The following is a 27,071-nucleotide window of genomic DNA, read 5'->3' on the forward strand; positions in this document are numbered from 1 at the left end:
GGGAAACATTTCGTGTGCCAGTGTATTCTAAGAGATGATGATGGTGAAAAACAATGTGATGCAAAAATTAGCAGTTTCAGTGGGTCTGAAAAAAAATGCACCTAAAACAGCATCAAATTTGAAAAGACACTTGCAGCGTGTTCATCATAGAGTGTTAGAAGTTGTGAATGAGAAAGATAGCAAAACCATCTACTTCTGGGATAAATGTTCAGAAATCTACTGGAGACCAAACACTACTAAGAAAATTCTTTATATCTGACAAAGTTACCATAACAATGACACCAGAAAAATTCCAAAACCACATTATTGAAATGGTAGTAAAGAATAGTGTACCACTATCCTTCTTTTCACAGCCAGCCTTTTTAGGCCTAAATGGAGAAATGGCTAAAAAATGTGTTTCTCTGGAAAGAGAAAGTATAAGGAAACTTATAGTTGAAGAGGCCAAATGTAAAAAGGAAGAACTATGAAAAGGTCTGAAGGGACATTTTGTCTTCATTAAAATGGATTCATTCACACGTCATAGTCAGTTATTTTGCTATTAATGTTAGATTTGTTGATGAAAATAATAAAACATTAACACAGACCTTGGCAGTAAAGGACACCCAGGCACATCACACCATTGACTATCTTCAGAAATTAGTGGAGGGTTTTCTAGAAGATTCTGAAATTTAAAAGGGACAGATTCTAACATGTTAAGCACAATTGAGAAAATGAATAAAGTAGATGAAGAAAGTGACAAACAAATATTAGAGGAAGACAGTTCTACAAGTATTGGAGAAAGTGAAACCGAAGAGAATAGTAAAATTTTGGATAACCTTGCTGAAGAAGCATCCAAGCTTACTGCTAGTCAGCATATGTGTTGTGCTGTTCATACTTTGCAACTTGCAATAAGAGATGGACTGAAAGATTATCATGCAGCAATCTGGCAAATTGAGGCAAATAACTGTTGCAGCCAGTGCCCCTAAAACAGGTGCCATTTTGAAAAGACATGCCGGAAAAGGAGCCATTTTGGATCAAACAACACACTGGGGAAACACTTATTTGATGGTAAAGTGTTTGCTTGAACTGAAAGACTTTCTTGAAGAACTGGACAATGAAAATGTTTTATTAACTGAAAGCAAGTGGGCACAAGTAAAAGAACTGGAAAGTCTACTTTCTTACCCCTTTACTGTCACGATTTAACACCTGGTAAATTTTTCTTGGAATGGAAGAGCTTGATATATTGCAGGGGTGCCCAATGCGTTGATCGCGATCAACCGGTAGATTGCAAAGACAGTGCAGGTAGATTGCATTACATTCAAAAAAAAAAATAATTTTTTTTAAACGTTAGTCCATCATATGTCCTCCCTATGGCATTTGCTGCTTGATTGACATACAGGGCGGCTAGTCTAAGATCTTTTCTTCTAACACACTGGTCATCCCGCACGCACAATCAAACGTGCAAGCTACTGCAAAACTCCGGCTGTGATCTAGTTATCCTTCCAATTTATATCGACTAAAGAAGAAAAAAAAAATTGTTTGGGGAGAGTATGGGCTGGATGTGGAATTGGAAGAGGATTTTTTTTCTCACACTGTCACAATCGAAGTGCATTTGTCTGATCTGTCGGTCTATCATTGCTATTCCAAAGAAGGAAAATGGAAAGGCACTTTCGAACTGTTGATTAAAACTACGAAACTGACTTCCTTCCGAAAAGCGATCTGAGAAAGAAGAGAGAACTAAAATCGCAGTTAATCAGACAGCTGTCATTTTTCACTCGGCCGAAATCAAAAGCAAAGGGAGACACACCGAAGCACTCGATCATTAAGCACAAGAAGGCCTTCCAAGATGGAGAGATGATAAAAAGAGGCCTTCGTTGAGACAGATGGCTAGGGAGAAATTCCTGCTGAATTTTCAAGACCCCTGGCCGGAGAAAAAGGAATTTCTCCTTGTCATTAAACATGCAGAATACAAGTAATTTAGCAATCAATGGCCGCTAGACTTGGCGTTTTTTTCCGATCTGACCAACATGTTGAATGAGCTTAATTTACAGCTGCAAGGAAGAGAGAACTCCATGGTCAATATGATTAGCTCAGTTAATGCTTTCAAACGAAAAATGCACCATCTGTCCTCAAAGCTGCAGAGCCTTGATTTGGGGAACATCTAAAACTTCACGTCAGAGCTGGAGACGCAATGGAAGGCGTGTGCGCAACTTGACAATAATTAATTTTGGATTGCATTTAACAGCTATTCTACTCTACAACTATATTCCAAGTTTAATATATAAACTGTTTTAGTTTTTCCAGCTTTGGTTTTTGTTTTTTGTTCATGTAGTTAAGCTTTGTTTTTGTTTTAAAACTACCAAAGAATGTTTATATTTCTGAACTGGTAAAGTTCCTGATTTTTATGCATGTTAATATTTTATAGCCACTTGATAAAAACAATAAATAAAACCTTATTGTTTTCATTTTTTTGTCTTTTGTTTAAACTGGTCAATATGGTAGAGAGTCCGCTTCCTAGCCAGTAGTTCTGTGGTTAAATGACGTGTATGTTGCCTTCCTTAAATCAACATGGAAAATACATTAGCATATTAAATACAGAGGAGTCTGAGTCAGAAGTACTGGAAACTTAAGGAATCGGAGTTGAAGGATTTATCTACCGACTCCACAGCTCTGAACTCAACTTGTATGTTGGTCAAATTATATACACCCATGAATGGATAAGGGAATAACACAGATGGTGTAATTTTCTTGGTAAAGTAAAGTGCATTCAAATTCAGTCTGATTTTCATTGTCATCTCAGACCATGAATACGTTAGAATGAACTGGAAATGGTGGTATACTTGTTTCTAAATACTAACTTTATTATTCTGAAAGAAATGTTTCTGTCTGAACTTATTGCAGCATGCGGTCAATTTTAAGGAACCATAGATTTCGTCGGGATGCACGTACACTTGAAGATGAGGAGGAAATATGGTTTAATACAGATGAAGATGACCTTGAAGATGGAGAAGCTGTTGTCCCTCCATCAGACAAACTCAAGGCTGACGAAGACCTAATAGATCCTATTAGTAAATTTATGGAAAGAAAAAAATGTAAGAGCTGGTAAAGCATTGTGTTTTAGTTGAGTGTAAATCTAGATGAACCATTTTATTGCAGTTTGCTCATGCTTATTCCATCCCACTAAAAAAGTCATGAGATGGTCTTTTGTGTAGGTTACTGCCCTTTGCCCAATGTAGAGCTATTCAGAGTCCATGACTGAATGTGTGATACTAGTAATATTTATTTATATCACTTCGTTTAATTGGCCTGTGTCATAGCTGCCTGATAGCAAAACGTGAGAGTTTGAGACCATTTTGAAACTTAATAAACAAGTTATATTGCCAGACAATAGCTGGCTTGTCTAGTTTGTTTAGCTCAGTTATGCTCTTTCCCCACTTACCCAACCTACCTTTATATGTGTAACGGATTGACTTACTTTAGTCTGTTTGATTTATAGTGAAAGAATCTGAAGAAAAGGAGATACTTCCAAAAACTAATCTCACTGGTCGACAAAGTCCTAGCTTCAAGCTATCTTTCTCAAGTGGAAACAAGACCAATCTCACCAGCCAATCCTCTGCCAGTAACCATCCTGGCTCACCGGGTTCTCCAGGTTCACCAGGCTCACCAGGCTCTGTAACGAAAAGCACCACTCAGACAGCAGCTATCACAACAAAGGTATAGTAAAGGTTTTACCCTCTGTTGACTGAGCTCCAGAAGGGATCAATCAGTTATGTCGGGCTTGATAGTCCCAGTTTGTAATTTTTAATGTGTGTGTGTGTTTTTTTTTTTGGGGGGGGGGGGGGGGGGGCATTAAATTCTAGCCAATGAACTAATACATCACATGTTTAGATTTTATTTCAGCAACTGTATAAAATAGTTTTTAACAATCTGACACATTACTCACATCAGAAACATGTCATCTGTTCAAGCATTTCACAAGACTGCAGCACACCTGTGCAACGAGCCCTAAAATGCTCAAAACAGTTATTACAGGCATTAAAATATACTACAAAGTTGATTATTAATTGCAAGGCCCTCACCAAATGGTTAGATTCCATTTCTCATTTACAAACAAACCACATTTCTCACTTGTCTATCAAAACAATAATGATAGTATTTGGAACAAAGATAAAAGCGGGGGAAAAAAAGACACATGAGAACATTCACCTAAATGAATTTGTCTAGTTAACACCAGAATTGCCAAAGCCTACGAAAAAACTCGTAAATCCGGCCCATCTTAAATCCCTTCACACTTCTCAGTCAGCGTCTTTTGTCTTTATAAATGTGCCAATCAAGACAAGCAGCCTACTATTCCATCCCCCCACTGCCGCAGAACAGCCACAAAGTTCTCCCTGTTCCAGCCTTCTTTATCTGGGAGTGAAGTGGTGGAGTTTTAGAATGGAAATAGATTATTTGGAACACATGCATTTCACGTGTTCTCCGTTTTCTACAGTAATCTGTGTAAACACATCATTTAAACGGAAAAATTCTTCATATTTTAGTAATAAATGACAAAATGTGGACATAAACTATATAATATGTAAAGCCTGAACTGCAAAGATCAAATAAACACTTTCACAAAAGGTTAAAGGATGATGCAACAACATCCATGGCATAAAAGTAAGAATTGCTGACTTATAATCAAGAGTCCCCTGGTTCGATCCTGACTGCCTCATATATTTACCATTTTGAGTAGTGAGCTGCTCTTATCTCTTATATATATTTCTCTTCTGGTTTGTCCTGCTTCCACTTCAAAACCGGTCCTGCACACACACAGCCGACACGGCATTTCTCGATTCCTATTCGTCCTCTTCCATGTCGTGCACTATACTGGCCTGCTGAGCGTAATACATCCAACAAGTACTCGAGGTGCTGCCACAACGGTAAAGTAGCTTTACCACCTTTGCGGGAGCCACCTGTATCTTTTCAACAGCTTCTTACACAGCAAACATCAGAAGCTAAAATTATTGTGAACACATTCAAGAATACAACTCTTCTCTAGCGTTTGCTTCCACGGGTACACAGAACTCAACCTCCTGGCCACGGACCATACTGTTTTAAAATACACTGTCAAATTTATCACCAAATCTCTCCACTTCTTCCTCTCCAGGATATGGACAGTTGTATATTTTTGACACAACGCAAGCTACTGAAGTATACTTACAAAATAAAGCAAACTCTGCATGCAGTGAAAATGTACAGCTAGATTCCATGCTCGGAACCATCAACCCCTTCGCTAAATCATACAAACACATGCATGAAATTGCTCTGTCCAGTCCAACAGCATATGTACGAATGGTTTTCAAGGAAAACCCTAGGCAGGATTTACGACGATACAATGCCCTGACATGTCACACTGATGTTGCAGCGATTTTCGTCGGAGAAGATGGCGAAACGCCTGCCGAAAGGAATATTTGCATCTATCCCATAGGCAACTCCTGTAAACAGATTTTCATGCTCAATATGAATTGCGATCTTATGGTTTACCCACTTTTATTTCCTTACGGAGACATTGGCTGGCACAAAGATTTACAACATGTTCCAGATAAAAGAACCGCCAAGCGAATAAGGCTTACTCATTGCCAATTTTACGCGTACAGATTAGCACTCCAGCGGCAAACTATTCTAACAGTACGTCGTAGATGCGTATGTTAAAACGGGGTGTGTGTCTCAACTATCTCAGATTACATCAGCAGGATCTGCGCGTGGAACTATTAGACGCACTGCAAGCAAACGCTGAAAACAGCAGCATACATGTAGGCAAAATTATCATATTACCGTCCACATTTCCAAGAAGTCCAAGATACATGCAACAAAACTATCAGGATGCCATGGCCATAGTACATAAATTCGGAAAGCCTGATTTATTTATCTCTTTCACATGTAATCCTGCTTGGCCGGAAATTCTACATGCACACTGCGTTTTCAAGCAGTATTTATTTATTCTTGATTTCTGAATTCCTTTCTCACCGTTTTCTGTTCCTATTCTTACACCGCCGTATGGTACGGCGGGCATCGGGTAGTTGTTATTATACAGTAAACATACATTTGATTTGCATCTGTAACAGCCGCTGTAAATGTATAGCATTTGTAAAAAAAAAATTTTTTTTTTTGTTCTCTGTCACAATCACGATACATACTAAGCCCACCCCCGAGGGATCTGACGCTGTTAGTTTTTAATTGAAACTGAGAATAACTGTAGATGTGAGTGGTGTTTTGAGACAATCGAACTGGAAATTCTCTGATCTGGATGGATAAAAGCTGACACACAAATGCTGGCGAATCTGCCTTCTTCGTATCTCATTGTCACTTGATTTTTTTTTTTATTCAATTTTATTGAGTGTTCCTGCTTATGCTGAATTAGTATGTGCAAAGGGATTTAAGTTGGGCCGAATTTACGAGTGTTTTCATAGACTTTGGTAATTCTAGTGTTAAAAATATGAAACCACTAAGTAATAAACATGGAAACAGCTCTAATATTAATTGGTACTGAAAAAAATTAGTGTTACTGTAGACAACTGAAACTGTATTGCACAGTGAACAGATGAAAGTAAATAAAAATCAAATTTGTCATGTACTGTACTGTGTAATTTGTTTGTAGTGAAATGCTTAGTTGCTCAACTCCAATGACTGAGAAGAATATAGTGACAATTATACATCATAAAAATTCAAAATCATTAAGTTATTTTTCAAATCACATATTTATAATTCTAAGTAATGTTAGAGAGTTTACAATATGGCATCATGTAATTCTAGACACCTTTTTTAGCATGGTTGGGGGAGAGCTTCACCTCAGTCTCTCAAGTGGATTTTAGACCATGGCACAGAAAATAAAATACTTTTGTTGGGATGGCTGGTGTCTTGGATAATTTTCTTAGCCCTGATCCGACATCACTTGCCATAGATGTCCGGGAATGCACACCCAGAGATGCATTCAGCTGACTGCACCACTGTTTGCAGAGTATTGCAGTCCTACTGCATGTTTCCAAACCAGGTGGTTATACTTCCTGTTAGGATACTTTCAGTAATAGATGTATACAAGTTATTCAGTTTCTGGGAAATGTTGCTGTACCTTTGTCACCATGGTGTCAATGTGCTTGGACCAATTCAGGTTCTCTAACGTGGACACTGAGGTATCAAACTGTCCACCCAAGTGCTGTTAAGATTGAGAAGGGTGGTAGAGAGAACTCTGGGATTCCTTTGACCTCTTCTTTGTCTGTCTCTGCCTCTTCCCCATCCTCAAATACCTGATACTTATTTGTGCACCCCCTTTTCTCAAAAAGTCTTGATTGCCTTTGATCAGCTCTCACTCCATGTTAGAACTATACAGTAAAGAAAGTAACACGGGGGCAGTATGTAATTGCTTAGGAGTAAGTAGTTTGGTGATATCCACCTGTATAATGAAATTCACAGCAGGTGCATACATTTTTCAAATGGAGGAAATATTACAATGCTAAAAGCATTGTTCATACCACTTTGACCCGTACATACCACATGCAGAAAGTGTTTTGCATACTCTGGTTATATACCATGAGCTACTGTGTCAAAGCGAGAGAATAATTTTATTGAGCTCACTAATAAGTGTGCCAGCTGTTTTAATGAGCTTGTAAATCTCAAGTGAGAAATGCAGCATACAATGAAAAATGTTTCTGTTGTGCATTTTGTGCATCAGCAGTTTGTGTGAAGACAGTGAGCAACTGTCAGTGAGTTGTGACCAAATGCAGCGGTGCTGTGGCGATTTCCCGAGTTTTTGTTGTGATGAATGTGTCAAACTGATCGAAAAACTGTAATAAACTGTATTGAAAATGTTTTAGTTCAACAATAGACCATACATTTTTTTTTTAAAGTAAAAGCAAGTTGGCATTTAATTGCTTTTCTTGCAGCATCAGCACTATTACTTCTGTTACATAATACTGTAAATTTGGTCCCACTGTAGTCTGTATAAAGCTGTTTTAAGCAATATTCAAATGTTTTGACACTAACCACTTCAAGTATCAATTGAATACTTCCTGTAGTAAACCTATTCATTTGCTGTTATGAATAGTAAGTAACTTGTAAATTTAAGTAAAATCACTATGTATAGTACTGTGCAAATGTCTGGGTTGTTGTGCAGTACTGCTTTAGAGTGAGAATACTTTAAGAAATTCCAAGTGGTATTTTTATTGAGCAGCTGATTTCCTAGAATGTGAAGTAAGCAGAAAAAAATGTAATATCTGGTGAGACCACCACCCCTTTGCCTTAAAAAAACGGCAGCAATTCTTCTAGCTATAAATGCATGCAGTTTATGAATGTACTCGCTTGGTAAGTTGTTCCAAGCCTCTTGTTCCATTGCAGACTCTGGGATTACTTGCTGTCTTTTTCTTATTTCTGTCTCTGCCAAACTGCCTCGATAATGTCTACTGGAGCCAATCCCAGCCAACACTGGGCGCAAGGCAGGAACAAATCCCCAGGCAGGGCACTAGCCCATTGCAGGGCACACACCCACACACCAAGGGACAATTTAGGATCTCCAATGCCCCTAACCTGCATGTCCTTGGACTGTGGGAGGAAACTGGAGCACACGGAGGAAACCCACGCAGACAAGGGGAGAACATGCAAACTCCATGCAGGGAGGACCCGGGAAGCAAACGCAGGATTTCCTTAGTGCGAGGCTGCAGCCATACCACTGTGCCACCGTGCTGCCCTAATATCACTTTAGGAACCTGCTAAATACTACTTACAAGATTTACAAACCTGGCCAGTATCTTCAATGAGCATTGTTGACCATATGTATTTTCATGCAAGGACTTAGGGCTTGTTTATACTTCACGCTCAGAATGTGCACACTTCATGAATACGATGCGTGGGTGAGTTGCAGTACCAGCAAAAAGTCGGGGGTCACAGTGTGATAAAAGTCGGAATGTGATGTCAGAGTCTCTGTTTACTAACTACAAGTGACAGAAAGCCGCTATGCAGATCCTCCGGGATTGAGATGTGTGATTCGATGTTTGATGAATGGTTCGATGTGGTGAAGCAAAATGCTGACAAGCAAATGCATTTGTGGTGCTTTTTATATTCAAGTGTTGCATATTCCCCATTGTAATGACTCGATACATTTTAAAAGTCTCGCATACCATCTTCTGTGCTGACTTTATTTATTTGCACCTTCACAAAAACATCAGAATGTACGGCAGCTTATTTCAGCCACACAGAAAAAAAATTGAGGGCATGGTGAAAAGTTCTGTTTTGTGATGAAAGTGGAAATTTCAGCTTTAATCTCAACTAGCCAACCCGCGGCGTACCATATGCCGCATAATTATGTATTGATGGGTGAACACTTCCTGAACGACACAGTTGTTCAAATGAGGTGGGTTTGAGGATACGACTGTGAGTGAATGAAAAGAGAGAACTCTGGAGAGAGCAACATACAATTGTCCATGACTGTATCTGCCAAAACCAGTTTTCAATGTGTGTGTGGTGCTCTCTCTTGCGCCTGTGTGTGTGTGTGGCTCTCTCTCGCGTGCCAGTGTGTGTGTGGCTCTCTTGCGTGCCTACACAGATGAAAGCGACTCGGGTGAGGAGTTGGGGGCGAGCACATGAGCAGGAAGTGCGCATGCCTCGGGGAGGAGGGATAGAGTTGGTGGGCGGGGCTCGGTCTTGGGTGGGTGCGTATCCCATGGTCGGGCGACTTGGTGGATTATATATAGAAAAGAAGCCGGAACCAAAAAGAACAATGAAGTCAACGTGGCTCAGAGATGCATGTGGACTGTAGCAGAGACGAAAGCGACTGAGGCGGTGTTTGAGGTGCTACGTGCCTTGAGACCAAGGGTGGACTCGGGAGGAGGGTTAGAGTTGGTGGGCGAGGCTCTGTGAGTTGGCGGGCATGGCTCTGTCTTGCGTGTGTCTTGTTTGCCATGGACTTGCATGCGTCTTGCTTGCCATGGTCTGGTCTCTGTCTTATGTGCCATGGTCTGCTGCTTAGTGAACTGTGAGTTGGCGGGCGTGGCTCTGTCTTGCGTACGTCTTGCTTGCCATGGTCTGGTCTCTCTTACGTGCCATGGTCGGCTACTTAGTGAATTGGTGGTGGGCGTGGCTGTGTCTTGCGTGCGTCTTGCTTGCCATGGACTTAGTGAATTTTTATATATATATATATATATATATATATACAGTAATCCCTCGCGCTTCGCCTTTCGCAGCTTCACTCCATCGCGGATTTTATATGTATGCATATTTAAATATATATCGCGGATTTTTTCGCTGCTTCGCGGGTTTCTGCGGACAATGGGTCTTTTAATTTCTGGTACATGCTTCCTCAGTTGGTTTGCCCAGTTGATTTCATACAAGGGACGCAATTGGCAGATGGCTGAGAAGCTACCCAACTTACTTTCTCTCTCTCTCTCTTGCGCTGACGTAGGGGGGGTGTGAGCAGGGGGGCTGTTCGCACACCTAGACGATACGGACGCTCGTCTAAAAATGCTGAAAGATTATCTTCACTTTGCTATCTTTTGTGCAGCTGCAGCTGCTTCCTGAAACGACATGCTGAACGGTGCTTCGCATACTTAAAAGCACGAAGGGCACGTATTGATTCTTTTCTCTCTCTCTCTCTCTCTCTCTCTGCTCCTGACGGAGGAGGTGTGAGCTGCCGCCTTCAGCAGCTTTGTGCCGTGGTGCTTCGCATACTTAAAAGCCAAACAGCACTATTGATTTGTTTGCTCCTTTGAAGAGGAACATATGTTTGCATTCTTTTAATTGTGAGACTGAACTGTCATCTCTGTCTTGTCATGGAGCACAGTTTAAACTTTTGAAAAAGAGACAAATGTTTGTTTGCAGTGTTTGAATAACGTTCCTGTCTCTCTACAACCTCCTGTGTTTCTGCGCAAATCTGTGACCCAAGCATGACAATATAAAAATAACCATATAAACATATGGTTTCTACTTCGCGGATTTTCTTATTTCGCGGGTGGCTCTGGAACGCAACCCCCGCGATGGAGGAGGGATTACTGTATGTATATATATATATATATATATATATATAATATATATATATATATATATATATATATATATATATATAATATATATATATATATATATATATAATATAATGTCCACTTTAACCTCGTAGTTTATTTTATCATTAAAGTAGACCATTGTAATCGTCCTCTTAACTCTCTTAGGGCTAAATTTTTTTTTGTTTCTTTTCTCCCAGGGCTGAATATTTTTCCAAAAACTAACATTTTTAAAAAAGAACACAAAGCAATTGTTTAACACATCAAATCAACAAAAAATATTTACTTTTGACAAATGTTACTGTCTTGCATGTTGTATGAGCCTGCATACTCTATGATTTCACATACATATCACATACATTTTACACAGCAAAGTCTGATCTCGCTCAAAGCAGCCAATTTCAGTCATTGCCACATTGCACTCCTTACAATATGTGTTGCTTTGATGCCTATTTTTCAATTGTCTGTTGCTGCACTTTCTAACATATATTGTTAGTGTGTACTGTAGAGAGACAAGTCACCCATTTGCCATCGTGCCATGCCACTGCCACCAAGTTTTCTGCCTGCATGAAAACCGCATTGTCACCTCTTCATCTTCTGAAACTTTATGAACTTTATGTATGGCATTATAGCCTGGCTCACCCCATGGGATTTGCTTCTGTTTATTACAGAAGTGAATAAAACTTTGCAGCAGCACGTACCTAAGCCACCAGGGGACAAAACACGTTTGGACCAATGCTGCCTGAAGTTATATCACCAGTTCTGTCCCATCTCTATTTGTAATGCCACAGCGCGCTTCATCTCGTCTTTCGTTGTGGGTTTCCACTTTGAAAAACGAGAATGCGATGCAAACGCAGCCCGCGATTCAAAAAAAATCTCTGCCTACCTGTTTGTCTCGTCTGACAGTAGCTGAAAAGCAGCATCAGGAGAGAGCAGCCTGAAGTAGTTCAGCAGCTGGTGATCTGTCGTGTCCAACAGCAAGCCATGCCATCTTGTAAACTCCGGTAAACTCTCAACGGATCAGTGTCTGTGTATTTATCCCATGCGAACCTTGCCGTAGATGCATCGGCTGCGCGAAGGCACTCAACTGGCAGCAGATCCGCTGGCGCGGCATCGGCTGGTGTCTGATCAGCTGATGCCTGCTTCTAACTCTCTTGCTCGATCTCCTGATCACTGCCAATAAAGTCCGATTCTGAAAAATCAAAAGTCCGACTCCGCGATAATGCGCAAAACATCGTTTGCCGAGTGTTTTCTTTTCTGCACTTGCTTCGCTGCCTTTTCACATGTCGGTGCCATCTTGCCATTGTTTACATTTCGCAACTCACGCACACGCAATGTTTATTTGCCGAGTCAACGAGTCTAGCATTCCTCCAAGCACAGAGGGAATGCCTGTGACGTGACAGTGAGATTTGTCGCCATTAACAGCTGATTGTCTCCCCCTATCCCTGGATGTCGACTTTTGTCGACATTCGCCTTCAACCCCTCCTGTCGACAAAAGTCGACATCCGCCCTAAAAGAGTTAAAACCAACCCAGTTGTTAATCGCTACGTGCTTCTGGGGCTTCCTCCTGAACTGACAGCAGCAATCGCCATACACAGAATACATTTATGATATTCTAGCTCTCTGCACATTTAGAATCCTTAGATTTATACTTGATGCCATTTTCATGATGAAATGCATTAATGTATGTTACATTTTACAGATGAGTCGTTAACTTCATTTAAATAATGAATACTGATAATAATTACACATGTTGGGGTAGCACAGTGGCAGAGTGGTATCGCTGCTGCCTCGCAGGGAGTCACGTCCCTTGTGTTCCCTGCCTGGAGTTTGCATGTTTTACTGGTGGGTTTCCACAGTGTCCTCCGGTTTCTTTCCAAAGACATGAATGTTTGGGGATTTGGTGACACTAAAATGACATTCATGTATGTGTATGCTTGTGTTCACCTTGTGATGAGTTGATGCCCCGTCCAGGAATTTTGTTTCTTTCTCGTGCCTAATGCTGGCTAGAATGGGTACATCCCCGGATTGATGGATGTAATCATTTAACATCCTTTTCAGAGGTATTGTGGAAAGATGTCCTCGTGAATTGCCTGAAACATCCATTAAATTCCAACACCATGAAGCTGAATGTTTTCTGACAGTAATGATATCTCGCACTGCCACCTGGTGAAATCTTCCAGATTTACGTAAAGTACGTGCACAAGTATAAACAGATGCATCGCGTCAAGTATAAACCTGGCCTGAGACCTTCACTATTCTTTGTTGCCCTTTGGTTTAGCTGCTTTAGTACAATTTTTTTTATGTTAATTCCTCTGGTAACACTACTCTTCCCAGAAAAACACATCCATGCTCAACTGATAATTCTAATACATGTGTGTTGAAGGCTCATAACTCATTAACCCCACCAGGCTGTCCTTCCATGACATGCTTAAAATATTTTGGACAACACAATGTGTGTGTGTTTTTTAAATGTTCTTCCAGATTGGCATCTAAGGATTCTTGCTCAAAGTGATCAGCTAATAGTTTAACTGTCTTGGCACTTCGTGTGTTTCAGCATATCGTTTTGGCAAGGGCCCTCTTGAAAGAACCATCAGCATTACCATGTCTGTCTGAGTAGTGAGAACAGGGTGGATATGTACATAGAGAAGTATCTTAAGGCATAACTTGCTTGCTTCATACATTTTTGCACCCTGTCCCAGTTACCTGACTGTAGCTCTGAGTTAGTGGTAATGGAGTTCTTTGTAATTTCTCTGTCCAGTTGCAGTTACTGGATTTTTTATTATGCATATATACAGTATTGTAAACATGTTACAGGTTTTTAGGGACATTATTGTCATGTACAGGTAGCATGGATTGTTTTCTTACACAATCTTAACATGTAACATGCTGCTGCTCCCCAGCACCATGCTGACAACCTTACTTTGAAACATTTGTCTTCTCAGAACAGAGTTTACAATACTGGTTGCCAATGGGATTTAATGGTGGAAATGTATGACAATAGACTGAACTGAATACTAAATAATCAATAAATGCCGTGAAATGGGTGGACCATGTATAAGAAGTGTTTCTACCAAAATGTGCCCAAATTCTTAGTCTGCAATGTGCAATTTAATCACATCTGAATTCTTTGATTTGTAATTTTAAACTGTGAAGCAGATGAATAAATTAAGGAAAACGGGACAAAGACGCAAACATTATTGAGGGCACTGTAAATGGAATTGCTGCTTCACGTTTCCTTTAATGCTCTTAGACACAGTTGTACTACTCTCTCTATTTTCACAGCTAGTGTCATTGATGTTTTGATCAAATCTCTTCTGTTTCAGGGGGGCCTTGTTGGGCTGGTTGATTACCCTGATGATGATGAAGAGGAGGAGGAGGAGGAGGAGGAGGAAGTAGAAAGCAAGGAGGAAGGCCCACCTCTGTCAAAAAAATCTAGGCTGGGGTCGTAACTGCCCCTCCTGCACTAGCATGTGGGTCTTTGCCCACTTCAGTTATCTTTCGCTTTGGAAGAAGTACAAACCACAGTAATCGAGAACCAAGTCCACCACTTTCAGTGAGGGAGCTGGAGAGCCTAATAAGACACGGATCTAGTATAACCACAAGGAATTCTGCTGATCAAGTGCCAATCTGAGGAAAGAGGAGAGAAGTATATGAATCTATATAAATATATATATAAATATATATATTTGCAGATAAATCAGCTAAACAATTAAGGGGAAAAAGACTGATGCTCATGAACTTACGGGTTCGGACCACACCTTGCCCCTTTCTCAGGGATGGACAAAACAGCAAAGCCCAATGGGCAGCACATTCAGCACCAGGATGTCTCCAGTCAGGAAAGATAACTTTCTCTTGGACCAGATAGAGACTTTGGAAGAAGAGGCTGTTCAGCAAGAATTCTTCCCAGAAAAGCCAGCAGTTTCTTGATATGAAGAGACCTGCCTTTAAGTAGAACATGTTCTGGATGTTTTAAAGTACACTAGAACAGGTTTTTAAAACCTTCATTGGGGGAAGAGCTAAAAAGTCCCCCATTTTATTCTACCCATTTTGCCCTTTAAAACTGCAAATTTTGGAAATTTATGATCCCTTCTTGATTAAAGATTGAGTGGAATTCTAGATGTGATCATTTTGTGTCATATCTTTGTTTTTCATTTTCCCTTGAGTGTACACTTAGTTGTTGAATATATTTGGGACCATTAAAAAAGGAAGAAAAAAATCTTTGTAATATAATTTTATTGTTGTGCTGGTTACCTGCATTGTATTTTTGTTTCCTTGCACCAAGATGCAGTGAATTCAGGTGTAATGGGTAACTAAACTGCATCCAGTAGCAATACATTTTTGTGACTGAATATTTTATATTGAACTTTACAAGTTGTCAAATGCCGTCCATTACAATAAAACAGCACTGTTAAATTCTAATGTTACACAATATTTTAAGTGAAGTGTTTCCCAAGCATTTTAACTCCTACAAGTGTGCTGGCATTGTGGCATATGGCCATGTTCTTAAATTTAGGAAAGACACCGCTGAAGGTGCCTTATTCAAGTTGAGCTTGTCTTGGATTTCAGTTGTGAATTTGTGTGTGTAAATATGATATATATTATATACTTTTTTTTTTTTTTTTCTTTTTAAATAGTAAAAGTTATGTTGCCAAAGAAGACTTGTGTGTCCTGGTCTGGTGCAGTGCAGTTTACCAGGCTATAACTTGACTTTTCTTGCCAGACTTCAAGATCTGCATTTGCACATGGCTGTCAAGTGGTCCGAAGTAATTCTGAAGATTTGGATTGGAGAGGTGAGAACTCCCGAAACTCATAACATCATTATAAAGCATACTCTACTCTTTTCTACACTCTCTGGATATTTGAATCCATGGATTTCTGCTTAATTATTATGTTGCACATGTAAAAGGCCACAAATGATTGGTTTAAAATACAGAAAATGTTAACTCCTATAAATAATGCACAAACTATTTTCAAGGTGGAATTTAACTGATATTATCTCCAACCATTACACAGTTGAAGATTGTCTTAACCCCTAAAGTGATACTTGACAACATTCACGTTTGTGTTGATAGCTCTTAAAATGAGTTAGGAGGATAAGGATCTTGGTTTTGTTATTAAATACATAAATTGCAAGAACATTTCAAATATTGGAGGGGTGTGTGTATCGGTATTCTTTGAGTAGGTTGAATCCATATAAAGATTATTTTAGGTTAGGGGACCAGAATGTATTAATGAACCTACCCTCTGAAATTTTCCTTTCATGTTATTGTGAACAAAGCTTTCACATTGGAGAACCAGAACTGGACTGGAGGAACAGAAGAGCCTTACCTGGGGTGATACTCTGGTGTGTTCACTGGCTGAACTTGGTTGGTATAAACAAATATTGTCTTTCACACCATAGGAAGAAGTTCAGGTTAAGGACATGGAAAAGTTGAGTTCCACAAGAGTTTTGCTTTGGGGACACCACGTCGAGCACACATTGTCACTTCAAAGAAAAAAAAGGAACCTGTTTAGCATTTGTTTTGATGATTGCTTCATTTTTTGATAGCAGATAAAATTTAGGCTTAAAATTATAAAGTATAATGCTTAGCAAAGAACCAAATTTGCTTCTCTTTGCACCTTTTATGTTCAAAATGTGTCAAATGAAAATTCTGTAAATTATAACTGCTATCAAACTTTATTTTTTTTGCTGTGCAATGGATAACTTCACCCTGCTTCTTTACAGTGTTGTGCCATTAAAAAGCTGCAGTTGCATGTGCATCTAGTTAAAAGACCCACATTTTCAAATTAAAGTTTGTGTCTTATTCTTCTGTTATGGAAAAGAATACAATTAAAATGATTTGAGCAGGTATAAAAGCAAACTGTGGGAGGCATGCACCTGTAACTAGTTAGGTAGTGATGGAGACCTTCTCCTTGCAGTTTGGACAATCTGTTGATTTCTCCTTCTGGCTGATACAGTTCCAGAAGATGAACATTTTCCCCTCCAACTACAGTGCTTTCAGAAATTATTCAGAACCCTTCACTTTTTTTGACATGTTGGTAAAATAAAATTTTTTCCTTGCCAAGCATCACTCAATAACCCAGAATGACCAGATGAAAACAGGATTTTAGGTATTTTTGCAAATTAATTAAAAAATAAACTAAAATAGGACACACAAATATTCAGACCATTTACTGTGACACTTCAAATTTTTCTAGGCACATCCTTTTCAGTGCTCATCACAGAGATGTTTGTGGTCTACCTGTGGTCAATTCAGTTGACTGGACAGTAGTAGGAAAGGCCCACATATGTTTATCGAAGGTCCATGGTTGACCAAACGCCAGACAAGATTGTTGTGAGGCAGAGCTCTGGAGAAGGGCACAGATAACAACCTGCAGCATTGAAGGTTCCCAAAAACGCAGTGGCCTCCATAATTCTTATATAGAAAAAGCTTGGCCTACCCACAACTCTTCCCAGAGCTTACCATTTGGCCAAATTGAGCTGCGGCGCGTTTGGGGGGCTCCTGCTTGGTAAGAGAGGTGACCAAGAACCCAGTGGTCACTCTAGCTGAGTGCCTGTATGGAGATTAGAGAAGCTTCCTGAAGGACAATGATCATTGCAACACCATCGGTCTGAGATTGAAAGCAAAGTGGCCAGATGTAAGCCTCTCCTCCATACGAGATATGTGGTAGCCTGCTTGAAGTTTGCACAAAGGTACCTAAAGGACCCTCAGACTGAGACACACAAGATTACCTGGTCTGATTAAACCAAGATTAGTGTCTCGCTGGGCACCACTCATCTCCTCCCCAATACCATTCTAGTGTTGAAGCAAGGTGACGGCAGCTACATTATGCTCGGGGGTTTGGAAATGAGCCCATTTGAGCACCTCGGAAGACCCCTGATGATAGCTGTCCACTGATGGTCTCCATCCAACCTCAAGAGCTTGAAAGGATCTGCACAAAAGAATGGCAGAGATGGGGCTGCAAAGCTTGTGTCAGGCCCCAAAAATCTCCAGGTTGGAAACGCTGCAATAAGGGGTTTCATGTAAACGCCAAACATAAGGCCTGAAAACTTTATAGTCCATGCGACTCCAAACATTTCATAGGTGATCAATGAAAAGAAATGCACCGGAGCCAAATTTCAAGTGTCAGTGGGTTATTTCAGGTTTTTTTTTTTTAGTTTTTTTTTTTAATATAATTTGCAACATTTCCTAAAGTCCTGCTTTCATTTTGTCATTTGGGGGTGTTGAGTGTTACCTGCCGTGGTGAAAATGAATTTAAATGTTTTTTTTCTAGTGCAAAGGTGCAACATGACAATGTATAAAAAGTGAAGGGTCTGAAGTGAAGCAAATTCTGAACTGATCTGTGCTCCAGCTGAATTTAATATAAACGACCACTAGGGGTCAGCATGGTTAGAGATTTCAAATTTTCTTCTTCTTTCGGCTGCTCCCGTTAGGGGTTGCCACAGCGGATTATCTTCTTCCATATCTTTCTGTCCTCTGTATCTTCCTCTCACACCCATCACCTGCATGTCCTCTCTCACCCCATCCATAAACCTTCTTTTAGGCCTTCCTCTTATTATTATTATTATTATTATTAATTCATTACATTTGTATAGTGCTTTTCTCAGTACTCAAAGCGCTATCCACACAGGGAGGTACCGGGAAGCGAACCCACAATCTTCCACAGTCTCCTTACTGCAAAGTACCTAGCAGCTCTATCCTGTAGCGTCCTCCTTCCAATATACTCAGCATCTCTCCTCTGCACATGTTCAAAGGGTTAGAGATTTCAAACCAGTGCAGATACTCACTTCTTGACAAACATTCAGAGGACTGGGAGTGTAGATTATACGCCTACAGGGATGGCTCCTGCTAACATTCCAGGCATTAGACTCGAAAAACCAGGGGCTCAGGGGAGTGATAGTGATGGACCTGCTGTGAATGGTGGCATCTTTTGACAAACCAAGGACTCCTGTCTAATTACAGGTCTGTTGGCTGTCTGGCTGCATTGACTTGCAGAGGAGCTTTTCTGTTCTGTACTGTACTGTACTTTACCTTGGGCTGTTGTTACTTCATCAGATTGGCATTGCTTTCCTAACTTTAAATGTTTATGAAGTCATTGTCCTTGGTGCTATTGTGCACATTATCTGTGTTAGACTTGAGGGCATACAGTAGTTGCCTGTCTGTCTAGCATAAGTGGTCGAAGCCAGTTGTGGACTGGCTAAGGTGATCAAACATGCATTAGTATAAGGTCATCCTTTGTGTGGAGATAGAACGTTATTTGTCCCCTGGGAGAAGCTTGGCTTTTTACAGAAGCTTTTCCGGTTTGAAAAGCAATGGGACTTGGAGTGCAGATCACTGAGGAAAGTCTAGGGGTCACTGTGCTGAACATGCCAAGCCACTAACATGAGGTGAATATGCCATTCTAGCAGATGTGAAACTGGGAGTGAAGGCCCGTGGCTCCGACCCTGCTTCTGTTTGCTCATTTGTGTTGCTATCTGTTGCCAAGAGACGGACTGGACATGGTGAACAATGTGGCGTAATAAGGGCAGGGGGAGGTGACACTCAAAAATAGGAAAGGACACCAAGCCTTCTACTTGTGGCTCCAGGTGCCCTGTGTTTTCATGGAGGAAGAATGTGCCAACTTCTGCCTGAACACATCACATTGAATCTCGTATTGTTTCGTTTCGTTCGTATTTTGTTGTTCCTTTGTAAATGTGCTGACAATATCTATCTCTGAGGAGCAAGCACTCCAATCCAAATGGTCTACCTGAACTGTGGCCGTGCTTCATGCAGCAGCAAGAGATGCGTTTATATAATAAAAATTGATAAATCGGTGTCACAAATGTTTCTTTATCCCACTGCCTCCTGTACAAATGATAAACTCCACACTTAACTGACGTGCTACTCTACTCCACAATGTCTGACTGCTAAGACCAACCAGTTAATATCCCATACCCAGTACTGGTTTAAAAAATAAATCCAGGTAAAGGATGAATTGGTTCTCTTGTTCCGTGCCATTCATGATCTGTAAATGGAGTAAGCTAGCACTCCTACTCTGAAGGTTTAATCCACTGTAGTGCCTTGAAAGTCCTCCCCATCGTCTGGATTTCAAGCATGTGGAATACGCACTCCTCCCAGACATGTTTGTAATGACAACCCAGTAACAGTTGTATTTTTTTAAAATCCAAAATAAATTTCTCAAAATTATATTTCTTAAAAATCTAGAAAATGCGGCTTGCATGAGCACGGTGATGCGTTAACCTCCAAAAGCTTAAAGTGCCAAAGTGCCCTTCCTAAACAAGATATGTTGCCCGCTCATTTGGATTTCGTTTTTTTCCTTTGAACAGGTGAACATCTCGAGATTTGATCTTCATGTAAAGCAGATTTTTTTTCTGATGTTTTAAGTTTTGTTTATAATGTGTTTTTTATTTATTGTTTATTCGGTGTCCTTGAGTGCTTAGAAGGTGCCTTATATAAATAAAATGTATTATTATTAGTAGTAGTAGTAGTTGTAGAATTCAAAGGGGATTAGAATAAAAAGTGACTGCAATAATTTAGTGAAAAGGAACAAATATGCCACTTCCGTCTGACAAAAACAAAAAAAAGTAGGCCCACCTTTGTCTCTGATGGTGATGCCTTCAGGTAGGGAGGGGTCATCCATAACTGTCTGAATGAGTGAATGTTTCTCCCAGTCCTCCATGCGGAATTCTTTCAGCTGTGTGATGTTTCAGGGGTATCCCATGTCCACAGACCAAGCCCCCCATATCTAAATGGGATTCTGAGCCGGCACGTGACTTGGCCATTCCATTCCTGAACCTTCAAGTTTCTTTCTTTTCTGCCATTCCTTGGTGGATTTACTGCTATGTTTAGGGTCTTAAGGTCCACTGAGCTTGAGCTTCAGTCTCCTGACAGATGGTCTTGTTTTGTCCTCAGGCACCTTTTCGTACCTGGATTCTGTGATGGTGAGCTGTCCAGGCCCTGATACAACAAGGCAGATCCAAACCCAAACACTTCCTCCACCATGCTGGTTTCAAGTTCTGGTCAAATAACTCCCATCTCTGCTGTTCCAGAAGTCCTGGTCCTGATGTTGATGCACAAACTTTTATTATTTTTATTTATTAATTTTATTAATTTTATTATAATCATTCATACAAATTGATCATCTTTTACAAAAAATAGGATTGAAAAACAAGTGGACCTGGTGTTGATGCACAAACTTTTAGTCTTCACCTGATATTCTTTCTGGACAGCAAAGGTTTCCACCTGGCAAATCTCTCCTGTAGATCTCCTTTGTGCAGCCATGTGTGGTTTTTGGTTTTATTTTTTTAACTTCTGCATTTTAACATCAACGGTGAAATGAGCTACCGGGACGTCCCATGAGGAAGTTCGGGGGGGGGGATGGGATTTGGGGGGAATCTTAGAAACTTCTATCGGCATCTTGTATTCTGCTCTGGGGTGCCCAGGTCTGGATATGTTTTTTGGTAGTTTTGTTTGAAATCTTCTCTGCTTGTAAATCTTCTGGAATGGTCGATTTCCAATGGTGTGGAGGTCTTTATTTTTAATTTTTAAATCTCTTAGCTTCTTTCTGAAGCTTTTGAGATCTTAGAATGGTGAGAACTCACACTTGAACAACAAAGAGTAAACCAAACTAAATAACGGTAAGAAGGCTGAGATTAAGATCCCCTCTAATGATGTTCTCATTGTTGGCACCGGAATTCTAATTTAAGGTATCTGAGGAAGTGGAGGGGTGGACTTACTTTTTCCCACAATTCCAAATTTGCATTTATATTAATTTAAATTACACAATGGACTACAAACTGTAAATGCGGTGTGATGATGGCCATATTAGATCACCTTTATCTACAGCTACTATTTAAATGAAGATCGAAGCTGGGCACATCCACCTACGCTAACCAGCCACTTTATTAGGTACACATTGCTAGTACCGGGGTGGAATATCCCCCCCCCCCCCCCAATATATTAACCTGATAGCATCACACAGGTGCTGCAGATTTGTCAGCGGCACATTCATGATGCGAATCTCCTGCTCCACCAAAACCCAAAGCTGCTCTACTGAACTGAGATTTGGGGACTGTGGAGGCCATTTGAGTGCAGTAAACTCCTTGTCATGTTCAAGACACCAGTTTGAGATGATCTGAACTTTGAGACCTGGGGGTGTTATCCTGCTGGAAGGAGCCAGCAGAAGATGAGTACACTACGGTCATAAAGGGATGGACATGGTCAGCAGCAAGGTTATTATAGTTTGGCCTTTTTATATTAGTTTTTATTTTTATACCAGTAACGGCACACTGCACACACGATAACACACAGTGAATACACTTGATTTGAGCGTTCCTAGTTTCCATCCTGTTTCTCTGTATGTTTATCATTCGTTTGCCCAGAGGTTGATGCGCTTGGTGCTTCCTGATCATTTCTTCTTCTGCCTGCTGCTTCTCTTCTTTCGTTGGCATCTTTTCGTGTTAAAACTGATCAAGTCAGCGTTTGTGTTGCAGTTACTTAGTACGATTTCTTTAAATTTTCACGTAAGCTGGCACTTAAGTCTTCAATCTGCCTGAAGACTGACATGAAGAGGTAGGGGAAGTGAAGGTGGTAGGGATGAGAATGGCGCCCGTATGCATGTGCCACACAACCGCCCTGCTGACCACTGCCGAGAGTTGATTCTATAATAAAATAAAAAGGAATAACCTTGGAGGTCAATCATCACCCTGAAAACAGACAGTAGACGTCACGTAGTATATGTGTACCAAATGTCAGGTCAATCGCTCAAACGGTTTGTGAGCTACAGGTGATTTAAAATCCTGAACAGACAAATGGACAGCCACGGTAGCGTATTATATAGAAAGATTCTTTCTGACTTTACTTGGAAATTCAGTTTAGTTTTAGTTTTCCTTCATCATGCATTTTTAGTTTTTATTTCACAAAGACCTTTCTATTTTATTTTTATATCTGTTAGTTTTAGTAATTATGGTACGGTTAAAGAGCTACTATGGAGTTCAGTTTTGTGTCACAATCGGACAGAACTGTACACTTAAGTGGGGTTGGATATAATAGAGGAGTTTAATGTTAGTGGACGCTTACTACCTACATGGTTTACTATCTGGTTTTGTTTTTTTCTGATTAAAAACAAGCAGAATCAAAATCGGATACTGAATACGATCAATTTTATATTATTGTATAATTTTTAAAATATTTTCTATGTCATTTGTGCTGAACAAATGTGCTCCGACTGTTGGCACTTTTCATCTTTGTTCCTTTACTTGGCCAGAATGGGCAAATTTGTAATGAAATTTAGCTGAATTTTAAGGCTTGAGGGTTTGTTTTTCTTTTACTCTTAATGTCTACAGCACACAACATATCCTGCTCCAAGACAATGTGCTTGTACTGGCTTAGCTTCAATATTGCATTCAAAAATCTCCCATACTGGGCTTTATTTTCTACCAGCCATATTGATCTCTGATTCCATATCAGGCACAGAAAATTTTATTGACGGAATTTTGCTACGTGCAGGCCTGAAAAGATATCAGAAAATAGATTCTACTGTGTTCTGACAGGTATGATCATAAAAATCATGGAGGCTTAGGAAGAACAGGGGGGGGTTGTAAGGCTTGAATCAGTGTGCAGACCCCAACTGGTTCCACTGAGGGAAACAAACAAAATCAAGCATGTAGGGTGAAGGCTAGGACTGGTGAGACTTAAAAAGCCTGAGCATCTTCTTATTTTGGCTGCTCCCGTTAGGGGTTGCCACAGCGGATCATCTTGTTCCATATCTTTCTTTCCTCTAAATATTGCTCTGTCCCACCCATCACCTGCGTGTCCTCTCTCACCACATCCATAAACCTTCTCTTAGGCCTTCCTCTTTTCCTCTTCCCTGGCAGCTTTATCCTTAGCATCCTTCTCCCAGTATACCCAGCATCTCTCCTCTGCACGTGTCCAAACGCAATGCAATCTGGCCTCTCTGATCTTTGTCTCCCAACTGTCCAACCTGAGCTGACTCTCTAACGTCTTCATCTCTAATCCTGTCCATCTTCATGCTTAAGAACGGTAAACCCTGAATGAGCAGAGTTAGAGCAGGCAATAGGAGTGAGGACAGCCACAAAACGACAGAGACAGCACCTGAGATTAGGAACAATATACACAGTATCTAAATCTGCTTATCCAGAGCAGGATCACAAAAAACCTGAGGCCTGTCCCAGCAGTTATTGGATGCAAGGCAGGAAAAATCCCTGGGATGCAATATGTATGATATGGTGGATGTTAAGAACAAAAAGAATCTGATATTTCAACTATCTATTTAGAGACAAAAAGTGAAAACAGGGAGATAAATATTTAAAACATAATTCTGCTATTGGATTATTTTCGCAGAATCAGGTATTTTAAGATGTGAATGTAAACTGAAAAAGATAAATGAATAAACATAGAATAAATAGTAAAACACGTTATTAGTATGTTCAGTTTTTCAGCAGTTGGCAGGCTCTCTTTGCCTACCTACCTGTAGGTCAGGGGAGACATTGCCAACTCAGGAGTTTTACAAGGTTTGTATCTGTTTGTTGTTAAACGACCTTTTTAAAGCAAAAGTGATTGGTCAGCAACAATATGCTGATCTTATGTGATGACCAATCAGTCTCTCGATCTGTGCCGTTTTATTTTCATAAAGGATTCCTCCTGTGAAAGTGGCAGCTGAATTATTGTCAACGAAACGCAGACACCTGAGAAATAAACTGCAACGTTACTCGCTCGTGATTTTTCTGTCTGTACGGTACAGGTTTTGTTGACCAGCACATTCCAACTTCAGGCATTTTGAGTTACATGTTGATATACAAGAAGTGCAAAGAAATGCGGCAACTCATCATAACGGACATCAGACTCCTGCGGCCTGTGATTCGCCGTAGTGTGTGCTGCTGTATTAGCTGATGCATACATCCCGTATCATGGGCTCGGTCCCAATTACAACCGTCATTAACGAACAGACTGAAATTCTCTTAAGGGATCATCTGTATCTAAGACTTCTCTCTTGAGCCCCGGAGATCCAGTGAACGGCAGGTTTGAAAGCTTCCGACCACATTCAAAATCTTCACCTTGGTGTGCTTCACTACCACGTGGGCCACAATCTACCACGCTGTCACCATTCTCACGCGGTTCTTCGTCACACGCTTGTATTCCGGTCGCCCTGCTGTCTCAACATCCGCCCTCCGTCATCAGCCGCCGTTCACTGGCAGGCAGCTCATGGTGGATGACTTTCTGTTTTAGAGTTTAAAGACTAACGGCAAGAATATTTCAAAAACGAAAAATCTTTTTAATAAATTCTTTTATTTCAGTTAGGCTCTGCAGCTACTTTGATAGATTTTAGTTTTTCATCTCAGTTTTGCTAATTTTGTTTCAGCTTATGAAAATGTTTTTTTAATAATAGTTTCAGTTTTGATTTTTGTTTTTGTTTAATTATAATAACTTTGGTCAGCAACAATACTCCGGTAGGCTGTGGCATTTTAAACAATGCTCAGTTGGTACTAAGGGGGGGGCCAAAGTGTGCCAAGGAAATATCCCCCCACTCCATTAGACCACCAGCACCGGCCTAACCCGTTGATACGAGGCAGGATCCATCCAGGCGTTCATATCGTTGATGCCAAATTCTGAGCCTACCACTTTGACGTTTGCAGCAGAAGTCAAGCCTCATTCTACAGTTTTCTATTGTCCAGTTTTGTTGATCCCGTGTGACTTGTAGCCTCAATTGCCTGTTTGTAGCTGACAGAAGTGGCACCGGTGTGGTCTCCTGCTGCTGTAGCCCACCAGCTTCAAGGTTTGACATGTTGTGTGTTCAGAGACGCTTTTCTGCAACCCCTGGAGTGCTCAGCTCAGACCAGCCTGGCCGTTCTCCTCTGTCCTCTTTTTTTGCCCAGATAGATAGATAGATAGATACTTTGTGAATTTCCCCTTGGGATTAATATACTCCAGCAGCAGCATACTGATAAAGAACAATATTAAAGAGTAATAAAAATGGCAGGTATACAGACAGACAATAACTTTGTATAATGTTAACGTTTACCCCCGGGTGGAATTGATGAGTCACATCGTGTGGGGGAGGAACGATCTCCTCAGTCTGTCGCTGAAGCTGCTCCTCTGTCTGGAGATGATCCTGTTCAGTGGATGCAGTGGATTCTCCATGATTGACAGGAGCCTGCTCAGCGACCGTCGCTCTGCCACGGATGTCAAACTGTCCAGCTCCGTGCCTACAATAGAGCCTGCCTTCCTCACCAGTTTGTCCAGGCGTGAGGCGTCCTTCTTCTTAATGCTGCCTCCCCAGCACACCACCGCATAGAAGAGGGTGCTCGCCACAACTGTCTGATAGAACATCTGCAGCATCTTATTGCAGATGTTGAAGGACGCCAGTCTTCTAAGGAAGTATAGCCGGTTCTGTCCTCTCTTGCACAGAGCATCAGTATTGGCAGTCCAGTCTAATTTATCATCCAGCTGCACTCCCAGGTATTTATAGGTCTGCACCCTCTGCACACAGTCACCTCTGATGATCACGGGGTCCATGAGGGGCCTGGTCCTCCTAAAATCCACCACCAGCTACTTGGTTTTGCTGGTGTTCAGATGTAGGTGGTTTGAGTCGCACCATTTAACAAAGTCCTTGATTAGGTCCCTATACTCCTCCTGCCCACTCCTGATGCAGCCCATGATAGCAGTGTCGTCGGCGAACTTTTGCACATGGTAGGACTCCGAGTTGTGTTGGAAGTCCGATGTATATAGGCTGAACAGGACTGAAGAAAGTACAGTCCCCTGTGACGCTCCTGTGTTGCTGACCACAATGTCAGACATGCAGTTCCCGAGATGCACATACTGAGGTCTGTCTGTAAGATAGTCCACGATCCATGCCACCAGGTATGAATCTACCCCCATCTCTGTCAGCTTGTCCCTAAGGAGCAGAGGTTGGATGGTGCTGAAGGCGCTAGAGAAGTCTAGAAACATAATTCTTACAGCACCACTGCCTCTGTCCAAGTGGGAGAGGGATTGGTGTAGCATGTAGATGATGGCATCCTCCACTCCCACCTTCTCCTGGTAT

General features: G+C 40.8%; 1 protein-coding gene across 2 annotated transcripts in view; it reads left to right on the forward strand.

Moving 5' to 3' along the window:
* smek1 (SMEK homolog 1, suppressor of mek1 (Dictyostelium)) overlaps positions 1-15,428 on the forward strand; it is a 74,191-nt gene extending 58,763 nt beyond the window's left edge. For both annotated transcript variants that reach the window (XM_028821831.2, XM_028821832.2), the window contains exons 13-15: positions 2,881-3,071; positions 3,476-3,693; positions 14,333-15,428. In XM_028821831.2, coding sequence (XP_028677664.1) covers positions 2,881-3,071; positions 3,476-3,693; positions 14,333-14,458 — 535 coding nt within the window. In that variant the 3' untranslated portion in view covers positions 14,459-15,428. The remainder of the gene's footprint in view (positions 1-2,880; positions 3,072-3,475; positions 3,694-14,332) is intronic.
* Positions 15,429-27,071: the final 11,643 nt, after the last annotated feature.

Source organism: Erpetoichthys calabaricus, chromosome 16, assembly GCF_900747795.2.
Source record: "Erpetoichthys calabaricus chromosome 16, fErpCal1.3, whole genome shotgun sequence".
Lineage (NCBI taxonomy): Eukaryota > Metazoa > Chordata > Cladistia > Polypteriformes > Polypteridae > Erpetoichthys > Erpetoichthys calabaricus.